This window comes from Stegodyphus dumicola, chromosome 10, assembly GCF_044657685.1.
Source record: "Stegodyphus dumicola isolate Sdum_Otavi_A_Nest chromosome 10, ASM4465768v1".
Classification (NCBI taxonomy): Eukaryota; Metazoa; Arthropoda; class Arachnida; order Araneae; family Eresidae; genus Stegodyphus; species Stegodyphus dumicola.
Genome location: NC_140777.1, coordinates 6,472,087 through 6,491,943, shown reverse-complemented (window position 1 = coordinate 6,491,943; position 19,857 = coordinate 6,472,087). Strand labels below are relative to the sequence as shown.

Genomic DNA, 19,857 nt, shown 5'->3' with positions numbered 1-19,857 from the left:
CAATTCTTAATTTCACTTCCACACCAAATAAAATACCTTGTTACTGAAGAAACAATCAATTTAGCATAAATTTGTATGATCAGTAATTTGGCTCCGTTGCTGCGTATTTGCTTGGCACGCATCTCAAACCGAAACATTCTGCATAGGTACATCATAGATCTGATGCACACCTGGCAAATCATTATTTATTATACTTTCCTTTCATTACCACATGTTTATCTAAACATCTACTTGACTAATGACTCGCAGTACTCGTTATCTACTTGAGTAATGACTCATAGCAATACCTAAAAAAAATATTTTTTTTAGTATTTGAATAATAAAAGAGTGTGGTGACCTTATATGTTGACATTACGCTTGATTTCAGTTGTGCTAAAAATTGTTGATGAGGAAAAATTTACCAAAAATTTCTTTCCATATGCTAAAAATAGATTTTGTTAACCCAAAGATTACATTTAGGGCTCTTTGAATTAAGAATAACTGATTTGGTATTCACATAAACCCGGAACCAGCGCAGGACTCGTATGGTCACACTGGGTTGCAGAATTTAGGACATATTTATTCAGAACTCTGATAATGTGCATGTGCAAGAAATAGACATAAGTATAATAGATAACTAAACTAATACAATGCAGGCTTAATTGTCTCAGTGCATGATAGAAGCAAGATAAAATTTAATGGAACGACGTGTCATTAGTCGCCAAGCTCATGATGCATAGCCAAATATGTATAGTGAAGGATAGCTAAATTTAATGATAATAGCCGCGAATTTTAAAGGTTTTCAGATATAGCAAAGCAAAGGTGAAATTTTCGAATTAACAGATTTTGTAAAGAAATGTGGAGAAGCGGTAATAAATGAAGATGATATAAAAGAAGTTTCTTATTGTGATGACAATGCTTCTCAATCATCAATCAATTAATGAATAGCGAAATCTGTAGTATGGTTCTAGATCCAGAAATTACCGCTACCGATAGTGAAGAAAGGGACAGATAAGTTACTGAAAACGAGAAAATTTCGATTGACAAGTTAGTTGGAAGTCTCAAAACAGCAGTTACAGGACTTCAACAATGTAACTGAACAAGAGATTATGTCTGTCTACAGAATTAAATAGAAAGTACAGTCAAAAGTCGTTAATTCGGACACCCATAATCCGGAATGATCTATAATCCGGACCTCAAAGCTACAAACTTTTTGCGCATGCGTCTTAGTGACGCATGCGTGTAAGACCTTTACGGCGGCGAATACGCGCGTGCACAAAATACGTTTACGAATGCGCGTTTAATGTATAACGGACGGTATAAGCTAAGCTAAAATTATCTAATTCAGTTAATGTTGCAGATTACGTTGTTCCTTAATCTTTGAATTGGATTCGGCTTATTATTTTTTGCAGACTATTAGAGCAATTTTATAAAAGTAAGCTTGAATTTTCGATTATGTCAAATAGAATTTCTGATATATATTTACTAATATGTAAAGGATCTACAAAGCGAAAGTATGTTTCGAAGTCCATTAAACAAAAAGTGGAATTGCTGCAAAAAATGGATAAATGCATATCCTTTGTTTATCTTTAACGCCGAAAAAATTGAAAACAAAAAAATTTCGATTGACAAATTAGTCGGTATTCTCGACACAGCAATTATAGGACTTATACAGCAGAACTTTGAACAAGAAATTATGTCTGTTTATAGAATTAAAGAGAATGTATTATCACATAAAAAAAGAAGCAACTTAAACGACTTACATTGAAAGAAATGTTTAATAAAGTAAACAAATAAATAATAAGCTTTTTTTATTATTATTATTATTATTATTATTATTTTTTTTTTTTTTTTTTTTTTTTTTTTTTTTTTTTTGTAAATTTTGATACCTTTTAGATCATAATTGTTCTTTATTTCATAAATTACGGTTTCGTATTTTTAATTTTATAATTTCTGCATGCCATCTTACCAGATTTAAACTGATGATCTATAATCCGGAAAAATCGATAATCCAGAATCGCTCAAGTCCCGACGAGTACGGATTAATTACTGATATTTATTTAAAATTGTGAATTTCTTTATTTTATTTAGTTTTGGGATTTAGAGATGTATTTTGCATGCCATTCTTTTAGTAAGAGAGTCTTTTAGTAAAGTCTGCTGTCACTACAATAAATGGTACATGTATACAGGTTTAAAAGAAACACTCATTTTAGGAGACTTTCATCTCACATTAAAAAAAGTGTCTTCATTGTTAATCTGCATTTGAAACAGCCTTCTGTGCCTGCCTTTTTGTTATCCAGAATAATTAATTTTATTTCAAGGCAGTTTAGTAAACAACGCTTTAGTGAACTGGTTTGAAATAAAATATAATTTGAAAAATTCTCTTCTGTTGACCAACATCTCCAGTATGTAAGTGTCCAGTTTTTGTGGCCCATAGGCTCTACTTGCATCGTGTGATGCTGTGCAGAAGCCCTGGTGTAAGTGAAGCTCTTTTTCGGATTTCTTCTAGTAAGCAAAGTCAAATAAAAGTGAAGCTTTTGGTAAAAGCAAACTGGTGTAAACTATTTCAAAGCAAACAATATGTGTATAAGAAGTTATATGAAGTGCAATATATTGCACATATCTAGTATAATAATGTATAAGAATTTCATGTTCTTTTGAATAGAATCTCAATATTGGAATATGCAAATGAATGATACATAGGGTATCAATTTCGTATGAAATTTGAAATTTTAGGGGATAAATTTTGGAAATATTAAATGTATTTATAGTAAATTCTCTTTAATTCATAATTCTGGGGTCTTAAGTTCTTCGTAATGTAGGATAGTATAACAAAATCTGACATACATGGCTCACCATAAATGTGCACGAAACTGTTGAACTCGAAAAATTCATTTCCAGCAACTCATAATTTTTTCATAGTTTATATTAGTTTTACTTGATGTCAGTGCACTCTTAAAACTTGCATGCAGCATTCTCTAGGTTTTGATATGTGATTGTAAATATAGGAAATGTTTGTAATATGCACACTAACTATTCTGTTAGTTGTTTCTAAATACGTTTGTTACTTTTATATGGCAGCATGAAAAGGAAGAGAACAGAAGCTGCTGCTCCATTGCCTCAAGTAAGTTATTTTTTTGCAACAGAACTAGAAGTAAATAATGGTTCTAATCTGGTAGCATTTTAGACATCTTGTATTTAATGATAACGATATTTTTTTTACATATTTCACAACACACTATTAATGCCAAAAATTGTTTGACAAAATACATTAAACACACCAATGTGAATTGGAATTTATAACACTAAAACTACATTAATCTTCAATACTATTCCATTTTTTGTATAAATATCTCTCTGGGTGACCACAAAAGTAGAGTTGTAACTGTAAATGTTATTTATAAACTTGAAGCATCATTAATGGGAATTTCTACAAATCTGTGTGCTTTGACTCTAAAATGCTAAATGATAAATTTTTTCTATAGAATCCATACAGCATCTCATTTTATCCAAAATATGTTTCCACAGTATTTATTCTGCTCATACGAGGGCTATCCAGAAAGTAGATTACGTTTTGGAATAAAAAAATAAACAAAGTATAGGAAACAAATTTTATTATATACAGATGAAAGCCACACTCAAATACTACTTTTCTACATAGTCACCATACAAATTAAGGCATTTATCGTAGCGATGTACGAGCTTGGAAATTCCTTCGTCGAAAAATTCGGACGCCTGCGCCTTCAACCACTTCGTTACCTCTTCTTGCAGCTGTGCGTCGTCATCAAAACGCTGCATAGCCAGCCACTTCTTCATTGCTGGGAATAGGTGGAAGTCGCTCGGTGCCAGGTCGGGACTGTACGGCGGATGAGGAAACAACTCCCACTTAAAAGATTCAAGAACTTTACGAGTGACATTTGCCGTGTGGGGCCGGGCGTTGTCGTGAATCAACAAGATCTTAGAGCTCAACATTCCTCTGCGCTTGTTTTGAATTGCTCTTCTGAGTTTTTGGAGAGTTTGGCAATACCTTTGAGAGTTTATTGTAGTGCCTCTTTCCAGGAAGTCCACCAAAATTACACCTTTTCTGTCCCAAAAAACAGTCGCCATCATCTTCCTTGCCGACATTGTTTGCATGCATTTCTTGGGTTTTTGGGGAGAACTTGTGTGCCCCCACTGCATTGATTGCAATTTCGTTTCACAGTTCACATGTTTCACCCATGTTTCGTCACCAGTAACGATGCGATCGAGTAAAGAGTCACCATCCTTATGGTAAGCGTCCAAAAAGTTCAACGCTGCAGCCATCCGCTGATTTTTGTGGTCCTCTGTCAAGATTTTTGGAATCCATCTTGCACAAAACTTGTGGTAACCAAGCTTTTCGCTGATGATTTCGTGCAACAAACTTCGCGAAATTTGTGGAAAACTCAAAGAAAGTTCCGTTATTGTGAAATTTCGATTTTCACGGACTTTAGCATCGACTTTTTCGAGAAGTTCGGCGGTCACTATGCTGGGTCTCCCACTTCGATCTTCGTCGTGAACATTGGTTCGGCCATTTTGAAATCTTATGACCCACTGACGCACTCCATCTTCAGTGATAATGTTGTCCCCATACACTTCACGAAGCTGCCGATAGATTTCTATCGGTTTACAGTTTTTTGCAGTCAGAAACCTTATTACTGAGTGCACCTCGCAGCTCGCGGGATTTTCAATTAACGCAGACATTTCAAACCGTCACAGTATCTGAACGGAGCACAGCACGAACCTCTCACTAGCATGGCTAGATGCAGACTGAGCTGTGCAACGCTCTGACCCCAAGATGGCCGCGCTAGCCCCGCCCCTAGCGGACACAGACGGAAACGTAATCTACTTCCTGGATGGCCCTCGTATTTCTTACATTGTAAAAGGTTCTATATATGGGACACAACATATTTTGAAGACTAATGTTGATTATATGAAACTAAATCTTCAGAATTTCCATCATATCTTGTTTATACATATCTCGAAGATTATGCAATGATGTTTTTAACTGCAGTTAGGTTTTCTGTAACTGCAATGAAAAACTGCAGGATTCTATGTGGTGAGAGTTTTTAAAATGTTGCTTTTATATATTTAAATAGTTTACTGATATTTATTTAAAATTATGAATTCCTTTGTTTTATTTAGTTTTGTGATTTAGAGATGTGTTTTGCATGCCATTCTATTAGTAAGAGAAACTCAGTTTTTGAAATGGCAATACAATTGTGTGATTTTATGAATGTGTGATCTCAATATAGCAGCATAAACATAAATGTCATGTTGTAATCTCAAGGTTTTGATATGTGATTGTAAATATAAGAATTATTTGTAATTTATGCACTAACTATTGTAATAGTTGTTTCTAAATATATTTGTTACTTTTATAGGGCAACAGGAAAAAGAGAAAAAGGGCAGAGTCTCCTGCCTCAGTGCTCCAAGTAAGTTATTTTTTGCAACAGAATTGGAAGTAAATGATGGTTCTAATCTGATAGCATTTTAGACACCTTGTATTTAATGATAACAATATTTTTTTACATATTTCACAACACACTCTTAATGCCAAAAATTGTTTGACAAAATATATTAAACACACCAGTGTGAATTGGAATTTTTAACACTAAAACTGCATTAATCTTCAACACTATTCCATTTTTTGTATAAATATCTCTCTGGGTGACCGCAAAAGTAGAATTGTAACTGTAAATTGTTTATAAACCTTCAGCATCACTAATGGGGATTTCTACAAATCTGTGTGTTTTGAGTCTAAAATGCTAAATGAAAATTTTTTTCTATAGAATCCATACAGCATCTTATTTTATCCAAAATAAGTGCATTTCTACAGTATGTTAATATGTAGTAAGGTTCTGCAAGTATATGCAGATCCTTAAGAAGAAAGTATTTTTCCACAATATTTATTCTGGGTTGAGAGGAAATTTTCAGAAAGGTGCCTTTTGATGCCATTTCCCTCTAGGCGTCAAAAAATTCCTCCCAAGGATATAACGATTCAAGATGGCGGAAAAAATTGCGCCAAGTGCCGCTTATCTGAGTTTTCCTGATTTTTAAATTCATAATTCAACTAAAGATTTTCTTAAAATTTAATTTAACTTGGTTAGTAGCTCGAGCGGCGCTGCTGCGGCACCCAAGTGATTTGAAGTCATAAATCGAACGACGCTGCTACGACACTATGGTCTTTTGTAACGCAATCTCCTTACTTACGATGTGAGATAAGATATTTTTCTTGGAAGTCTTTTCATGGACTAGGCTCCACTGACATTGTTGCCAAATCTTAGCTCAGTTTAGTTAGTCTCAGCATAGCATTCGCTTGAAACAGTCTTGGTAGTAAATATAGTAATTAAATAGTGTTTTACCCTAAAAATATGGAGGAAGATCAGATCAGCTCGAGTTCGGACAAATTCGATTTTGCTGCTTTGGATGACCAACTTGCAGCGATTTCCGACAGAGTCCGCCGCGAAACGAACGAATCCAGTGGAGAAGACAGTGATGCAGTAAGAGGTGTGAGAGGACGGAAAATTAGAATTATAGAGAGTGACAGGGAAGTTGAGAGTGATGTAAAAGAGAAGTTGAAAGTGAACCTGTGGAAGGTGCAAGTAGTTCAACATGAGTACTTTGTGGAGACTACGACGAAGTGCCTCCAAGCGTACAATTTATACCTGGCCAAAGCGTACAATTTATGCTTATTTATACCAAATTCATGGCCACAGAAACATGAATAGTTTCTAACATAAAACAACCAATAGATTTTTTTAAACTGTTTTTCACTAATGAATTGTGAAACTTGTGAAATTGTGAAACCAATACATATGCAAAAAGAAAATTGGAAGGGAAGACGCTATCTGCAAATTCAATTTGGCAAAGCTGAAATCATGCTCGAGTTGCTGGTGAGTGCAAAGGGTTAACAAAATAAGCTATATAAAAGCAGTAGATGCAGTTCGTAAGAATATTATTCTTTAATTTTCTGATGGATTCTGATCTGAGCACCATTACATATGTCCTGTTATTTGCTCCGTATGTATTGAAGTTCATGAACTTGGCCAGTTTCATGTATAAAAAAGATGGAATCACTGTTGGCAGCAGTGCAGGGCATTATCAAAGTTTTAAGAATTTCTGTTTTGCACATTTGGACCATCAGGGAGGAGATTCATTCTGAATGAAGTAGAAATCAGTACATCCGTATATCCTGAAACAAACATGCTACTTTCAGCTAAACAAGTTGTTTTTTAGATTGTGTTTGAGTGTTGCCTTCTCTCCATGTCAGCAGTCATGGATTAGCTGTCTCTGGGCTAAATCTGGATTTCTTGGGGAAGAAAGCTTGACTGTGCATTTGTCCAGTTTCAGAGTTTTTAAGTCCAGTATCTTCAATCCTACTCCACACATGGAAAAGACCTATGTAAATTCTTTGCATAAGCTTCTTGTTATAGCCATTGGAAGCTTTCTTTGCAATGTGGCAGTTTATTACCTGTTCAGAGGTACCATTATTAGCAAATAAGGGTCATTCTTTTGAAGTTTGAACTTGTTAATGATGTTGATCAATATGTCTATAAATGCGTTCTATCTCTTGGAACCAATTCAGCCAAATTCGGAGGCTACCTCTTTAGTTTACTTGAATGTTGGATGGTATTATCAGTTGATACTGGCTTTCCATCTTGGTGGTGTGGTGTGTTGAGAATACGGCAAAGCACACTAGGGTTATCTGCCTAAGGGGAGGGATGCCTTCGTGGAGGACTTTCTAAGGGGAACTGGCTCATATACACGTTACACATGGGGAAAACCACGAAAATGCCCATGCAGCCAGCTCGTTCGCGGGATTCGGACCTCGGATCGAACTACCAGTGTTCAGCGATTTTACCGCTCGGCTGCTGGTGAGCCTTCCATCTTGGTATGGCTCATCATATGAGGTTTTAATGCAAAATACTTTTGACCCTGGATTCTGCGATGAAAGACTAAAAAATCTGCTGTTACTACAATAAATAATAGAAGTGTGCAGGTTTTTGTAAGAATCATTCATTTTATGAGATAATTTGTATTTTAATCAGCTTCCTATGCCTGTCTTTCCATTATCTGGAGTAATGAATTTTATTTCAGAACTGCTCAGGAAACAACGCTTTAATGAATTGGTTTGAAATGCAGTTTGTTTTGAAAAATTATCTTCTGTTGATCAGAATCTGTACTATATAAGTTTCCAGTTTCTTTGGCCTGCAAGCTATTACTAGCATTGTCTAATGCTGTACAGAAGCCCTGGTATGAGCAAAACTCTTTTTAGGATTGCTTTTTGGTAAGCAAACACAAATACATGTACAGGTTTTCCATAAAAGTGCAGTGGTGTAAACTATTACAAAGCAAAGAATATATGTGTTAGAAATCATATGAAGTATAATAAAATGCTTTCAAATTCACTGAAGTTTTTATTTAAATGTAAAAAAAAATTTATTTAAATGTATATGTTTATTTAAATGTAAATATATAGTATGTATATGCAGCGCTCTAATTCTGATTTTAATCCTTTTCAGAATCTTGAAAAGATTAAAACTCTCTGTAAAGAGGCGGAGGGCATGCTCCAATGTGCAGCCTCCCTAGGTAATTAATAGTAATTTTTTTGGCATATGTAGTAATTTAATGTTTTATATATATTTAGTTTGATTTTCTTCTTTTTTATCACAATCAAGGTGCATTATTTTCTGTTTGGCTTTTGTTAATCTTGTAATGATTATAAATGTTTGAATATAATGATGTTTGAAATGCACTGAAACCATCTGTTAATGAATTTATACAATTTTTGATTATTTCCCTCTTCTGAGGATGTATTTGTCCTAGAGACAAGCAAGTTATTGCCTCATTTATGAAATAAGAACTGAGGTTCAAGAAAATTTAAGCAAACTTATTTTTCTAAAAAATTCTAATTTCTGTGAACAAAAGGCATGTCTGGTGTTCGTGTTTTAAAATTCTGTGGCTTCTTGGCTATCAGCAGAAATTTTATCTTTTGATTTAAGTTCATGTAATACTGAAGACTAGCAATGTGAAATAAATTAGGCTAGCAAAATAAATTCATAGTTCTTTGTGGTGCACTACACTTTAAAATCGGTATTTCAACAAGAAAATTTGTATGCAGTCTATCTACGCCTAAAGGAGTATACAGATAAAATTTTGTAAAAATTGTACTTACCGTTTCAATTCTGTGGGTGTTCCATGAGGTGGAACACTGCGCCACCAGAGCTCTTAAAAGAGCGACTAAGCGAGAATTGCAGTGAAGCACGGAAATTAGTAGAAGCTTATGTATAGTAATAAAAAAAAAAAAACACTGTATTATAGCTGTATACATGGTTTTCTGGATATACACAACTTTCTTGAATATATATGGATAAATGAGATAAATATATGTATATTCACGAAAAATGTGTAAATATTTTTGCATATACATAAATATATGTATATGCAAAAATATTTACACATTTTTCGATTTCGTAGCTTCATGAAATTTTCAAAACATGTCGCATCTTTTTGATAAAAGTACAAAACCAACTTTGCAGGTTTTGAACAATAAACTTGTTTTGTGTGGCTTCTGTTCCGTGCAACAATATGTTTAGAATTCCAAGTAAAAAGAAAGAGAAAAAGAAATTCTTTCCTCTTCGGAAAGAGTTTTCCTGCCATTTATGGAAAATTAATAATAAAAAAAAATTAACTGCAATTAATATTAACAATAAAAAAATAAGCTAAAAATTATACACACACAAAAAATATCTACACAATTATTATAAATAAACGGGAATGAGACTAAAAAGCGATAGCAAAATAATTCGTGCAGCTTCCCTAAGTAAAGATGACTCAAGCTGCTGATAAAATTCCCACCTGAAAACTACTCACAAAATTTTCCCCCAAAACAATGTAAATAGAAAACATATACAACAGATGTTTTCTCCTAAGATGGATGTTCTGATGCGTAATAGCATGAGATCGCTAAAGGCGCAGTGTTGCCACTAATGGAACACCCCATTATATTTAATGATTCTGCACATGCTTTTTGTATGAAAAATGTAAAAAAATATATAACAAGTGATATAGAGTACAGCCATCAAAATTATACAGAATTTTTTTTCAAACAATTTTTTTTTTTTTTTTTTTTTTTTTTTTTGCGTTGCCAAAAAATATAGAAAATAAGTGGATTTTAATAACACATCATAAATGAAAATTCTGGGTCTCCTTGTGATATGCTGCCATCTACTATTTAAAAAGAGAAGTTTGAAGTATATTATAAAGGCATTTCAGCAATAAGTTGCCTTCCCCCCCCCCTGATTATTTTCAACCAAAAAACGTTACCCATATGAGAAGATATGATGTAGTCTATCAAAGTAAAGATAATGCTGTGATAAATCGTGAGATGAAATTTATGATGATTCACTAATGACTGAAAAAGAATTTCTGGATTTATTGGCAGATTCTGAATTGAATCAGTATTAAGGATTAGAATGAAATTCTTTAAAAACTTTGTACATATTTAAAAATTTTTTGGATTGGATTGAATTATTTAATTATGGCAAATCACACAAGGGCTATCTGCCAAAAGGGAGGAATGCCTTCATGGAAGACTTTCTAAGGGAAACTGGCTCGTATACCATTACACATGGGGAAAACCACGAAATCGACCATACAGCCAGCACGTTCTGAAGCAAATGCGCATTTAGGAAGGTTGCTAGTCAAATTAGGCTTTTTTAATCTCTTGAAAAACTCTTTATGAATGACATATTCGTTGAGAGATGAGGAAGCAGTCAAAATATCCTATACATATATATAGAAAATAGTAACTGAAATCTGACAAAATTTGCATAGTTTGCGCAGCATTACCTAAAGCAAATGCCATGGAGTTAAAATAACTATTGCCAGTTTGGGTATGCCGTCTTTATTCATTGGCATCTGGTCATACGCTTGAGGCATAAAGCCAGAAAATTTTCTTTATTGTTTAAATTTGAGCGTAAAATCATATTGATGCCTAATTGGATAGTTGTCTGGAATAGTGACAGAATTTAATTTAATGGTAGTTGTCGCAAGGTCACCAAAGACCCATCCGATTTGTTTTACCATATGCTGAGAGCTACTCCAGCAGCTTTTAGAAGGACTAAAATGCCTTTTTGTACTAAAGTGAAATCTGGTTTTGGAGCAGCGAATTTATAAGGCACTAAGGCTTCTAAACTTAGCAGCTACTGGAGAATCTTTAGTTTTGATTACGTGTGTATTTCATGGATATCCGTATCCAAAACCTGTTTTAAAACATCCTCAAAGAGAGAATCCTATTTTAAGTAAGTATATAAATACATGTAAATTTTATAAAACTGTAATTTTGGTTGCAATATCTGGAGATATCTCACCATCTGATGCAGCATCAGCTGTCAGTTGTTTTTGAGATTTAAAATTAACAGCTTCATTAATTCATTTTCTTCAAATTAATCATTTCTAGATTATTATTAAACACCAATTTGTAAAGAATAAGCAGATTTTTTTTTTTTGGGGGGGGTGGTGCAGTTAAAATCATGCAGCTTCTTTACCTTCCAAATCTTCTATTTTCTATTCCATTTAGCATTTATGTTTTGAGAATGCCCAGAAAATCATTTATGTCTTGCTGACTATGAGTTATGAAAGTGATGGCTTCTATGTATGATTTCCACTGCAGTTTTGCCCACCTGTCATTTTACACGGGAAATTCAAAATATCCAGACCGATCACATCCATGCTTTCCTTTATACGTTATTCTCTGAAGATCAACTACGTAGCAAGATCACTGTCCCCTTTTTTAGGTTTGGTTTTTCAAGCAGGCCTTTGAAGTATATAATTATGAAATAGAATATTGTATCTGCCCTCCTTCATCCTCTGGCATGAGCATTTAATAAAGATTTGAGAGGCTATTGGGTGTTCAAGCTTTGTGCTTGAAATTTGCCTACAGTTATGCTTTCGAAATTAGGTACTGCTTCACAAGAGGGCTTGATATTCCATCAAATGCTTCTGCTCTATGTTGCATACAGTGTGTCAAAAAGAGGGATCCATCCTCCTATTAATAAAGATGTTCTATGTCAGAGGTGTTCTTCACATGCATTCTTATTTTGTACCCCTCCTGATTTTATACTCCATAGGCTGCAATAATAAAAAGTAAATTTTTTAACAGATAGTGGTGGATACACCATATTTATAACATTCACAAGAATATACAGTATTTATTTAAGCACAGGCAGCAAAACTCACAGCAAAAATCTATTTATTTGAGACTAAGTTTTGAGAAGCTTCAAGCAGATTTTGGGAATTCCGGAAGGCCTGAGTATCGGAGCGAGAAATTTCTGGTATGGTGTGATTCCGAGGAACAGCCGAGCATTATTTTCCTGGATTGATTAAGGAGCCTCTGGGAAGTACATAACATAGATTGGGAACCACTGCTTTAGAGATTAGAATTTGCTATCAAAATTGTGTTTCTATTTATCAGAATTTTACATAATGTAAGGTATATACTTCTAACATAGAAAACAGCTGTTATCTGGCTTTCCACAATATTAGGCTTGTTTCTCTACCCCCCCCCCCCAAAAAAAAAATTTAAGATGTTTGTAATTGGTTTTAAGTCGCAGTAATATTAATATAATGATATATTTTTCAGTTAGTCTCCCAAAAATAAAACTTAAAATCATATTGATAACTAATTCTTTAACGCAGCAGTTGTCATTCCTTTAAAGAAAAGAGTGTTTATTGTTGTTTCTGCAGCTTTGAATTTTATTATGTCACCAATTGCTCTTGCCTGAAAATATATGTATACAAATAAACAAATAATTTCAGTAGCAAAAAGAGCTTTTTTTTCGCTCAAAATCAGTACATCTTCCTTTAAAACGTCAAATAATATTTTTTTTTTTTTTTTTTTTTTTTTAAGCTTACTGGGACCAAGCCCTCCAAAAACAGATAAAAGGAGTATGTATAATTTTCATGAAACTTTTCTAAATATTATCCATTTGATTTTTTGTTGATGTTGTCATCTGAGAGCAGTGGCCTCAAACATAGCATCAAACAAACACAAACATCTTTCTTATTCCAAATAATTGTAGTATGTTGAATCAGTGATTAACTTACATAAGCTAAAAATAAATTAGTTCCATTGTGAATTTTTTTCCGATTCTTGTACTTATTTTTAATGATAAGTAAAATAATGTAAAACTGCACGCTGAAAAATTTAAATATTGAACTTTGTCTTCAAAGTAATGGTAATTAAATTGCTGGAAATACTTCTGCAAGCCGTGTGAAACTGCTTCTACATGCAGCCTGCAGGTCACCAGTTTGAGACAACTGCTGTAGAAAAGTTTTCTTTTTTGTCAATATACTTCATTTTGAATTTTATTAAAATTAATCAGATTGGAACATTAAATATTTTTGTACAATTATATAACATATTTTTTCACTTTTTAAATGTACAGAAAATACATAATATTTCTCATGTCAGTCTAAATGAATATTCATCTAATTTCCTATAAAAAGTTTTGCTTTTCTACCTGGGCTATGTCTATAGACCAGTGATGGCGAACCTGTAGCATGCGTGCCACAGTCAGCATGCAGAACCTCATCAGCCGGCATGCGACTAAAATATTACTTCCTTAATCAATAACCACAATAAAATGATACTATGTAATTTAAATGAGTATTTTAGTTTGTTTAGTTAGTTTAAATAAGTATTTAGTCTTGAACGTTTCACTTACTAACTGATCGCATAATGCCACTGACACAGGGCCGAAGCCTATATATAAGCTTTTCATTTATCGCCACAGAAATGATATACATATCTATTGACCCAATTTATGACATTTCAATTGTTTGGGCCAGTCATATTACTCGTTACACAGCAAAGAATATGCCAAAGTTGAAGCAGCTAATGTTTGCTAAATGAATTCAAATTTATTGCAGACTGCCAGTGAGTTTTAATACTTTCATTGTTAAATAGATTCCACTTTTCACATCTCAGCATCCTGTTATGAATAATTCTAGTGTAATATATAAACAGAATACACAAATATAACGGAAAAACATGCGATCTGATAATATAACAAAACACGAAAGCTTAGTAGAGAAGCCAAGCTTATTCACATGCGATGAGCCAGAATAAGCCCGATAAAGCCGAAAAGGAGCACATGAGGTCTAAAGTTAGAAGTTTAGCAAAGAGATGTCTGGGTTAATGGTTACTGCTATCCTCTGTTCCCATTTGGTAGCCATAGATTGTTGATTCGTGAAAATCCAATTCCTTGCTATTGGTTAATAATGTTGCCTCATTTTAGTATATGATCAATTTATATTTAATGCATCATTTTAAAATTTTGTGCTTTTCTCTACTCCATGTCTTGAAACCCTCGCAAATGAATCTAGCATAAAAGGAAAAATTCAACATTGATAGTGCAAGATCATTTCAAGAGACCTGGGCAGATTGACAAATCAGCATCTTTGACAAATCAGCTTCTTGTATGTCATTACCACTGCGCTTAGATTTTTTGGAAGGCCTTTTTGGCTCAGGGTTCTCAACATTCCCAACACAATGAGTATTAGATACACAATTTACATCAGTTTTAACATTGCATTTATCTGATTTAGCACTTTTAGCACATAGAGAAATAACATTATTAGCAATATTAGTAAAAAAAAAAATTCCTCAGAATTGAGCACACCAAAAGATTCATGCTTACCTTTGAACAGTTGTACGAGTCCTTGGGGATTCCTTTTTCTTATGAAAACAACTAAGTTTCGTTTGTTTTTCATCTTCAGTCTTAGCACTAGCCAGTATCTCATCAATATCCCAATTCCTCTGACTAATGGCATTTTGTAGTATGCTAATTTGTTGAGCAACAGTGACATAATCATTTAAAGATTGAGTATTTCATTTAGTAATTCAATCCAGTTATCATCAAGCAATGCATTTGCATATTTATGTATTTCATCAGGTAGCCCTACCACGTGATTACGAACAGCAGCAGCAGCATCCATTTTGTTGAGCGGAGGGAATTCATTCTCCTCCATCACATATGTTAATAACCAAAGTCACAGCTGAAAATTAGCACACACAGCACAAAATTAACTGCACACTCATTCGGTTTAATCCACGGGAGACTGAGAACACTGAGATAGCACAGCCATAAAAAGAGCTTGAAAACAGCATAGAGTAGCTTGCTCTGCTCAGAACATCAAGCACTTAAAGACTCTCTTCTCTTGACCAGCATCTATACTATACATGTTTCCACTTTTGTGGCCCATAGGCTGTTACTTGCATTGTGTAAAGCTGTACAGAAGCTCTGGTGTAAGAGAGAATTTTTTCCGGTAAGCAAACATCAATACAAGTGCAGATTTCTCATAAAAGCACACTGGTGTGAACTGTGATAAAGAGAAGAATATTTATGTTAGAGATTATACGAAGTGCAATAAACTGCTCTTAAACTGTTTTTATTTCAATGCAAAAATAATTTATACAGCATTCTAATTGTGACAGGCACTAAAAAGTGTGACAGCAGTGAAGGCTTCTGCGGAAGTTGTTCTTAACTCAGGTAATTGATAGCATTTTTTTTTTTTTTTAGCATATACAGTAGTTTAATGTTTTATATATGTGGGATTTTAAATCCATAGCTTATTATTTTTCCTCGTGCGCTGTCTAAATTTTAGCTGTTGACTGCACGAGTGAAATTGATAGAACTCTCGCCCCTTTGTTTTATGAGAGGATATGCAAGATGATATAGATGGGGTATTAAGAGATGTAAGACGTTATAGCTGCCATGTTAATAGATATAAGATGTTATAGATATCGTGGTAATAGATAAACGATGTTATATATTTTGTATTAATAGATGAACTATATTATAGATGTATTAATGTTTTATTAAATGTGTTTTGTTTGAATATGAATTGTGATTTCGAAACTAAAGAACCCACATATATATTTAGTGTCATTTCCATCTGTTTTTAACTCAATGGTTAGTGCAGTATTTTCTGTTCGACTTTTGTTAATATTGTAATGGTTATAAAAGTTTGTGTAAAATAAGCTCTCTTGTTTCCACTTCCAAATTAATAATTATTAATGGCCAAGAAACATGGAGTTAATAAAAGTAAGTGAAATTACTTATAAAATACAAATTACATGTAATGTCAAATCCCACAGATAGTATGAAAAAGTTAATCATAATATAAGAAAATAAACAATGGCAGTAAATGCTTTATTCCGTGAAAATAAAACTAAAAATGACTGAAACAATGACACTTCATATTTCCAATCAAATTCCATTGTTCTGAAAGTGACGATTTTGATACCTTAAGGGTCTTGAGAGAATGTTGATGTCATGAAGCGAGTCTTACTAAACGTATATTCTGAATATCTCTAACATGTTCTGTATTACAGTGCCATCACTAGCCATAGCAAATATTTTCTAGGCCCACCGGCAGCCGAGCGTTAAAAATCGCTGAACTTTGGTAGTTCGGTCCGAGGTTCAAATCCCGCAAACGGTCTGGCTGCATGGGCGTTTTCGGGGTTTTCCCCGATGTTTAGCGTGTATAAGAGCCAGTTTCCCTTAGAAAGTCCTCAATGAAGTTATCCCTCGCCTTAGGCAGATAGCCCTAGTGTGCTTTTTCGTATTCTCAATACACCAAGCATTTTCTTCCTCTAGGAAATCATGGTTCATTTGATGTGTCTTCATTGTCAGCAATAAAAATAAAATCCTCTCAATACCTCCACGGGAAAATTTCATATAAGGTTAAAAGGCCCATTTTCGTAATGTTGGCTTATCACAGTGCTTGCATCGGAGACAGACACGAGATGAGAGTGGTCCTTGGGCTCTCTCGTGACCTTCGTGTACCTCGACACTTAGAAGACATAGCACGAAACTGCTATAACTGGTTCTAAAGATAGCAATGATTATAATCAGTATTTAACTAAGTGCTTAATTTATTTGCATTTCATAGTGGAAAAACCTAAGTTCCAACATTCTTATTTAAAATGAGATAATGATCTAACAAATAACATATATGACTGTAATATTTATAAAACTTGAATTATGTAGTGTTTGGAAGTATAAATACCAAAAGAAAAGCAATAGAACTGTAGTTGGCAATTAATAAAAATCTATCTTTTTTTTTTTTTTTTTTTTTAAATATTAAACAATCAAAATGCAATTATTGTGGATTACGGATATTTAGTAGTAGTGCTGAAGTCTTAAAATGTGACTAGATCTACCCAAATGTTGTTACCTGCGAATTCTCTCACGTGATTGAAGATGAACACAACCAGGGAAGGGTATAAAAGACCCATTTATTGTTCACAAAATATTTAACATTTGGCTCGGAATTGCGTGATTACAAGAAATATTGGCCACTTGCAGTGAGAACTTAAAACAGGAAGTAACAATAAATTTAAAGTAAAGAGAAGTGCCAGATTACACGATTCAATTTAAGCTAACAGGTAGACTCAGAAATCTACACAGGCAGAATACTAACTCAACCGCAAGAATGCGTAGCCACTTTTAAGTTTAACTACAGGTAGAAACCATTAACCTTCCAGCACATGCACTTGGCAATTTTACATGAGCACGTGTGTGCCATATTTTTTATGACATCTGTTATTATACCATTTTTGACACGAAAAAGGACAGAAATGAGTGAATATTGGTAATAAGTTTGTTAAAACATAAAATATTAACCTTATTATTGCAGAATACAAATGATGTCACATTTAAATGATAGTAAATTCTTTTTAAACACTTATATTAGTCAGGTGGAAAAGCAATGATGTATTTTACTATAGAAATTTTAAAAGGTATTATTTAATAACTGTATTTTAAAATCCAAGCTAGTTTTAATATTCGTCTGTCCTGTTGATTTATCGTCGGATCGAAGATAACTTCTCAGAAAGAATAAATCTCTTGTAGTACATCTCAGTTAGCTATTTCAATTCCAGTGCCATCACTTGAGAACAATTCTTTCGCATTTACATGGTATCCTTTTTTTATTTCCATCATATGTAACAATCTCTGTCTTTCGAGTATTTTATCTTTTAGCAAACTTATATATTTATTTGTACATTCTAAAATTTCATCAAGCATATTTATATCAACTATTTTAAAAAATGTTTCTATTTCATCCTTTACATTGTAATGTATTTTGCAGTAATTTACAAAACAGACAATCTTCTTAATAGAACATAAATTTTATTTCTAGTTCACAGTGATAGACAAATTTTATACAATTCTTAAGTGGCAAAATTTTCATCCTACTCCTTCTTCAGAATACTAATCTTTTTTTAACAATATCTCTCGTTGTTGAGTAACGGTTTGATACAAATATGTCGTTGCCACTTCAACAATAATTATACTTATTTATTAAATAACAAGATATTACAACCTCTCCCCCCTCCTTACTTTTTTTTTTTTTTTTCAAAACAACAATATCAGCACAATACAGAATTGAAATACAAGATGTAACATAATAAGATACACTAAGGAAGAGAGGAAGGAACAAAATATTTTTTTTATCTACATAGAGAAACAAATTATTTAATCAGGCCAGGGAGTACGACTTAATGCGTCTACATTTTTATGGTTTTTACCACTTCGATGAACGATCGTGTAATTGTAGGGTTGTAGTACCAGTGCCCATCTCATAAGTCGTGGATTTAGACTCGCATTATTTTTGAGCCAAACTAAGGGATTATGATCGGTCATGATGAGGAATTTAGTATGCCCGTCTAAATAACATTGAAGTTTCTTTACAGCAAATATTATGGCGGCGCATTCCTTTTCTGTGGTGCAGTACTTTTTTTCAGTTTCTGTAAACTTCTTACTGAGGTATAATACTGGATGTTGATTGTCTCGTTCATCTTTTTGAGCTAAAATGACACCCATACCAGAGTTTGACGCATCAGTTTGCAAAATAAACTCCTTATTGAAATCAGGTGCATGTAGTACAGGCCTTTGAGCTTTAGCTCTTCAAATGCTTTTGTGCACTCTTCTGTCCAATTTATTTTCCCTTTCTTTAAGTTTCCTTTCAAAGTTTCTGTTAAAGGTGCTGCGATAGATGAGAACATGGGAATGTAATGATTAGAATATCCCGCTAATCCTAAAAATGCTCTGACTTGACTTTTTGTGGATGGCACTGGAAAATCAAGAATAGCTTTTACTTTCACTTCACTTGGCATTCTTATACCACGACCTACAATATGTCCTAGATATTTTACTCTATCTTGAGCAAATTTACATTTTATTGGTTTAATAGTTAAACCAGCGTCCTTTATTTTGGACAAAACGGCTTTCAGGTGACTTAGATGTTCTTCCCAGGTGTTTGAAAAGATTGCCACGTCATCTAAATGTGGAACAGCAAAGTTTTCACAACCGTGAAGGATTTCGGCATCATTTTACTAAATGAAAATGGTGCATTTTTAAGTCCGAAAGGCATCTGTAGAGGTCTAAATGTGCCAAAACTTGTAACAAAAGTGGCTAATCTTTGAACATTGGGTGTTAAAGGTATTTGCCAGTATCCCTTTGTTAAATCCAAAAGAGTTATATATTTTGCGCCTGCTACCGTTTCTACTCGTTGTTCGATGTAAGGCAAGGGGAAGAATTGTGTTTTAGTCAATTTATTCAATTTTCTATAGTCGATACAAGGTCTTGGATCCCTCCTTGCTACTTCTACTAAAATCATAGGAAAAGTGTAATCTGAATCTCCTATTTCAATTATTTTATGCTGAAGCATTTTATCAATTTCTGTTTTTAATATATCCGTTTGTCTAGGAGACATTCTGTATGGTTTACAGTGGATTGGGGTGTTTTCTGTCAATTGAATATCATGCGTTATTAAATGAGTTTTTCCAGG

At 33.5% G+C, this 19,857-nt stretch overlaps 1 protein-coding gene across 4 annotated transcripts in view; it reads left to right on the top strand.

Annotated features, from left to right (window-relative positions):
• The window catches only part of LOC146994867 (uncharacterized), a 60,612-nt gene that overhangs the window by 21,508 nt on the left and 19,247 nt on the right, over window positions 1–19,857 (top strand). For 2 of the 4 annotated variants that reach the window (XM_085824614.1, XM_085824613.1), the window contains exons 2-6: window positions 3,061–3,103; window positions 5,379–5,429; window positions 8,520–8,586; window positions 12,908–12,945; window positions 15,497–15,551. In XM_085824614.1, coding sequence (XP_085680740.1) covers window positions 3,061–3,103; window positions 5,379–5,429; window positions 8,520–8,586; window positions 12,908–12,945; window positions 15,497–15,551 — 254 coding nt within the window. The remainder of the gene's footprint in view (window positions 1–3,060; window positions 3,104–5,378; window positions 5,430–8,519; window positions 8,587–12,907; window positions 12,946–15,496; window positions 15,552–19,857) is intronic. The other 2 variants (XM_085824615.1, XM_085824616.1) reach the window with 2 other exon arrangements.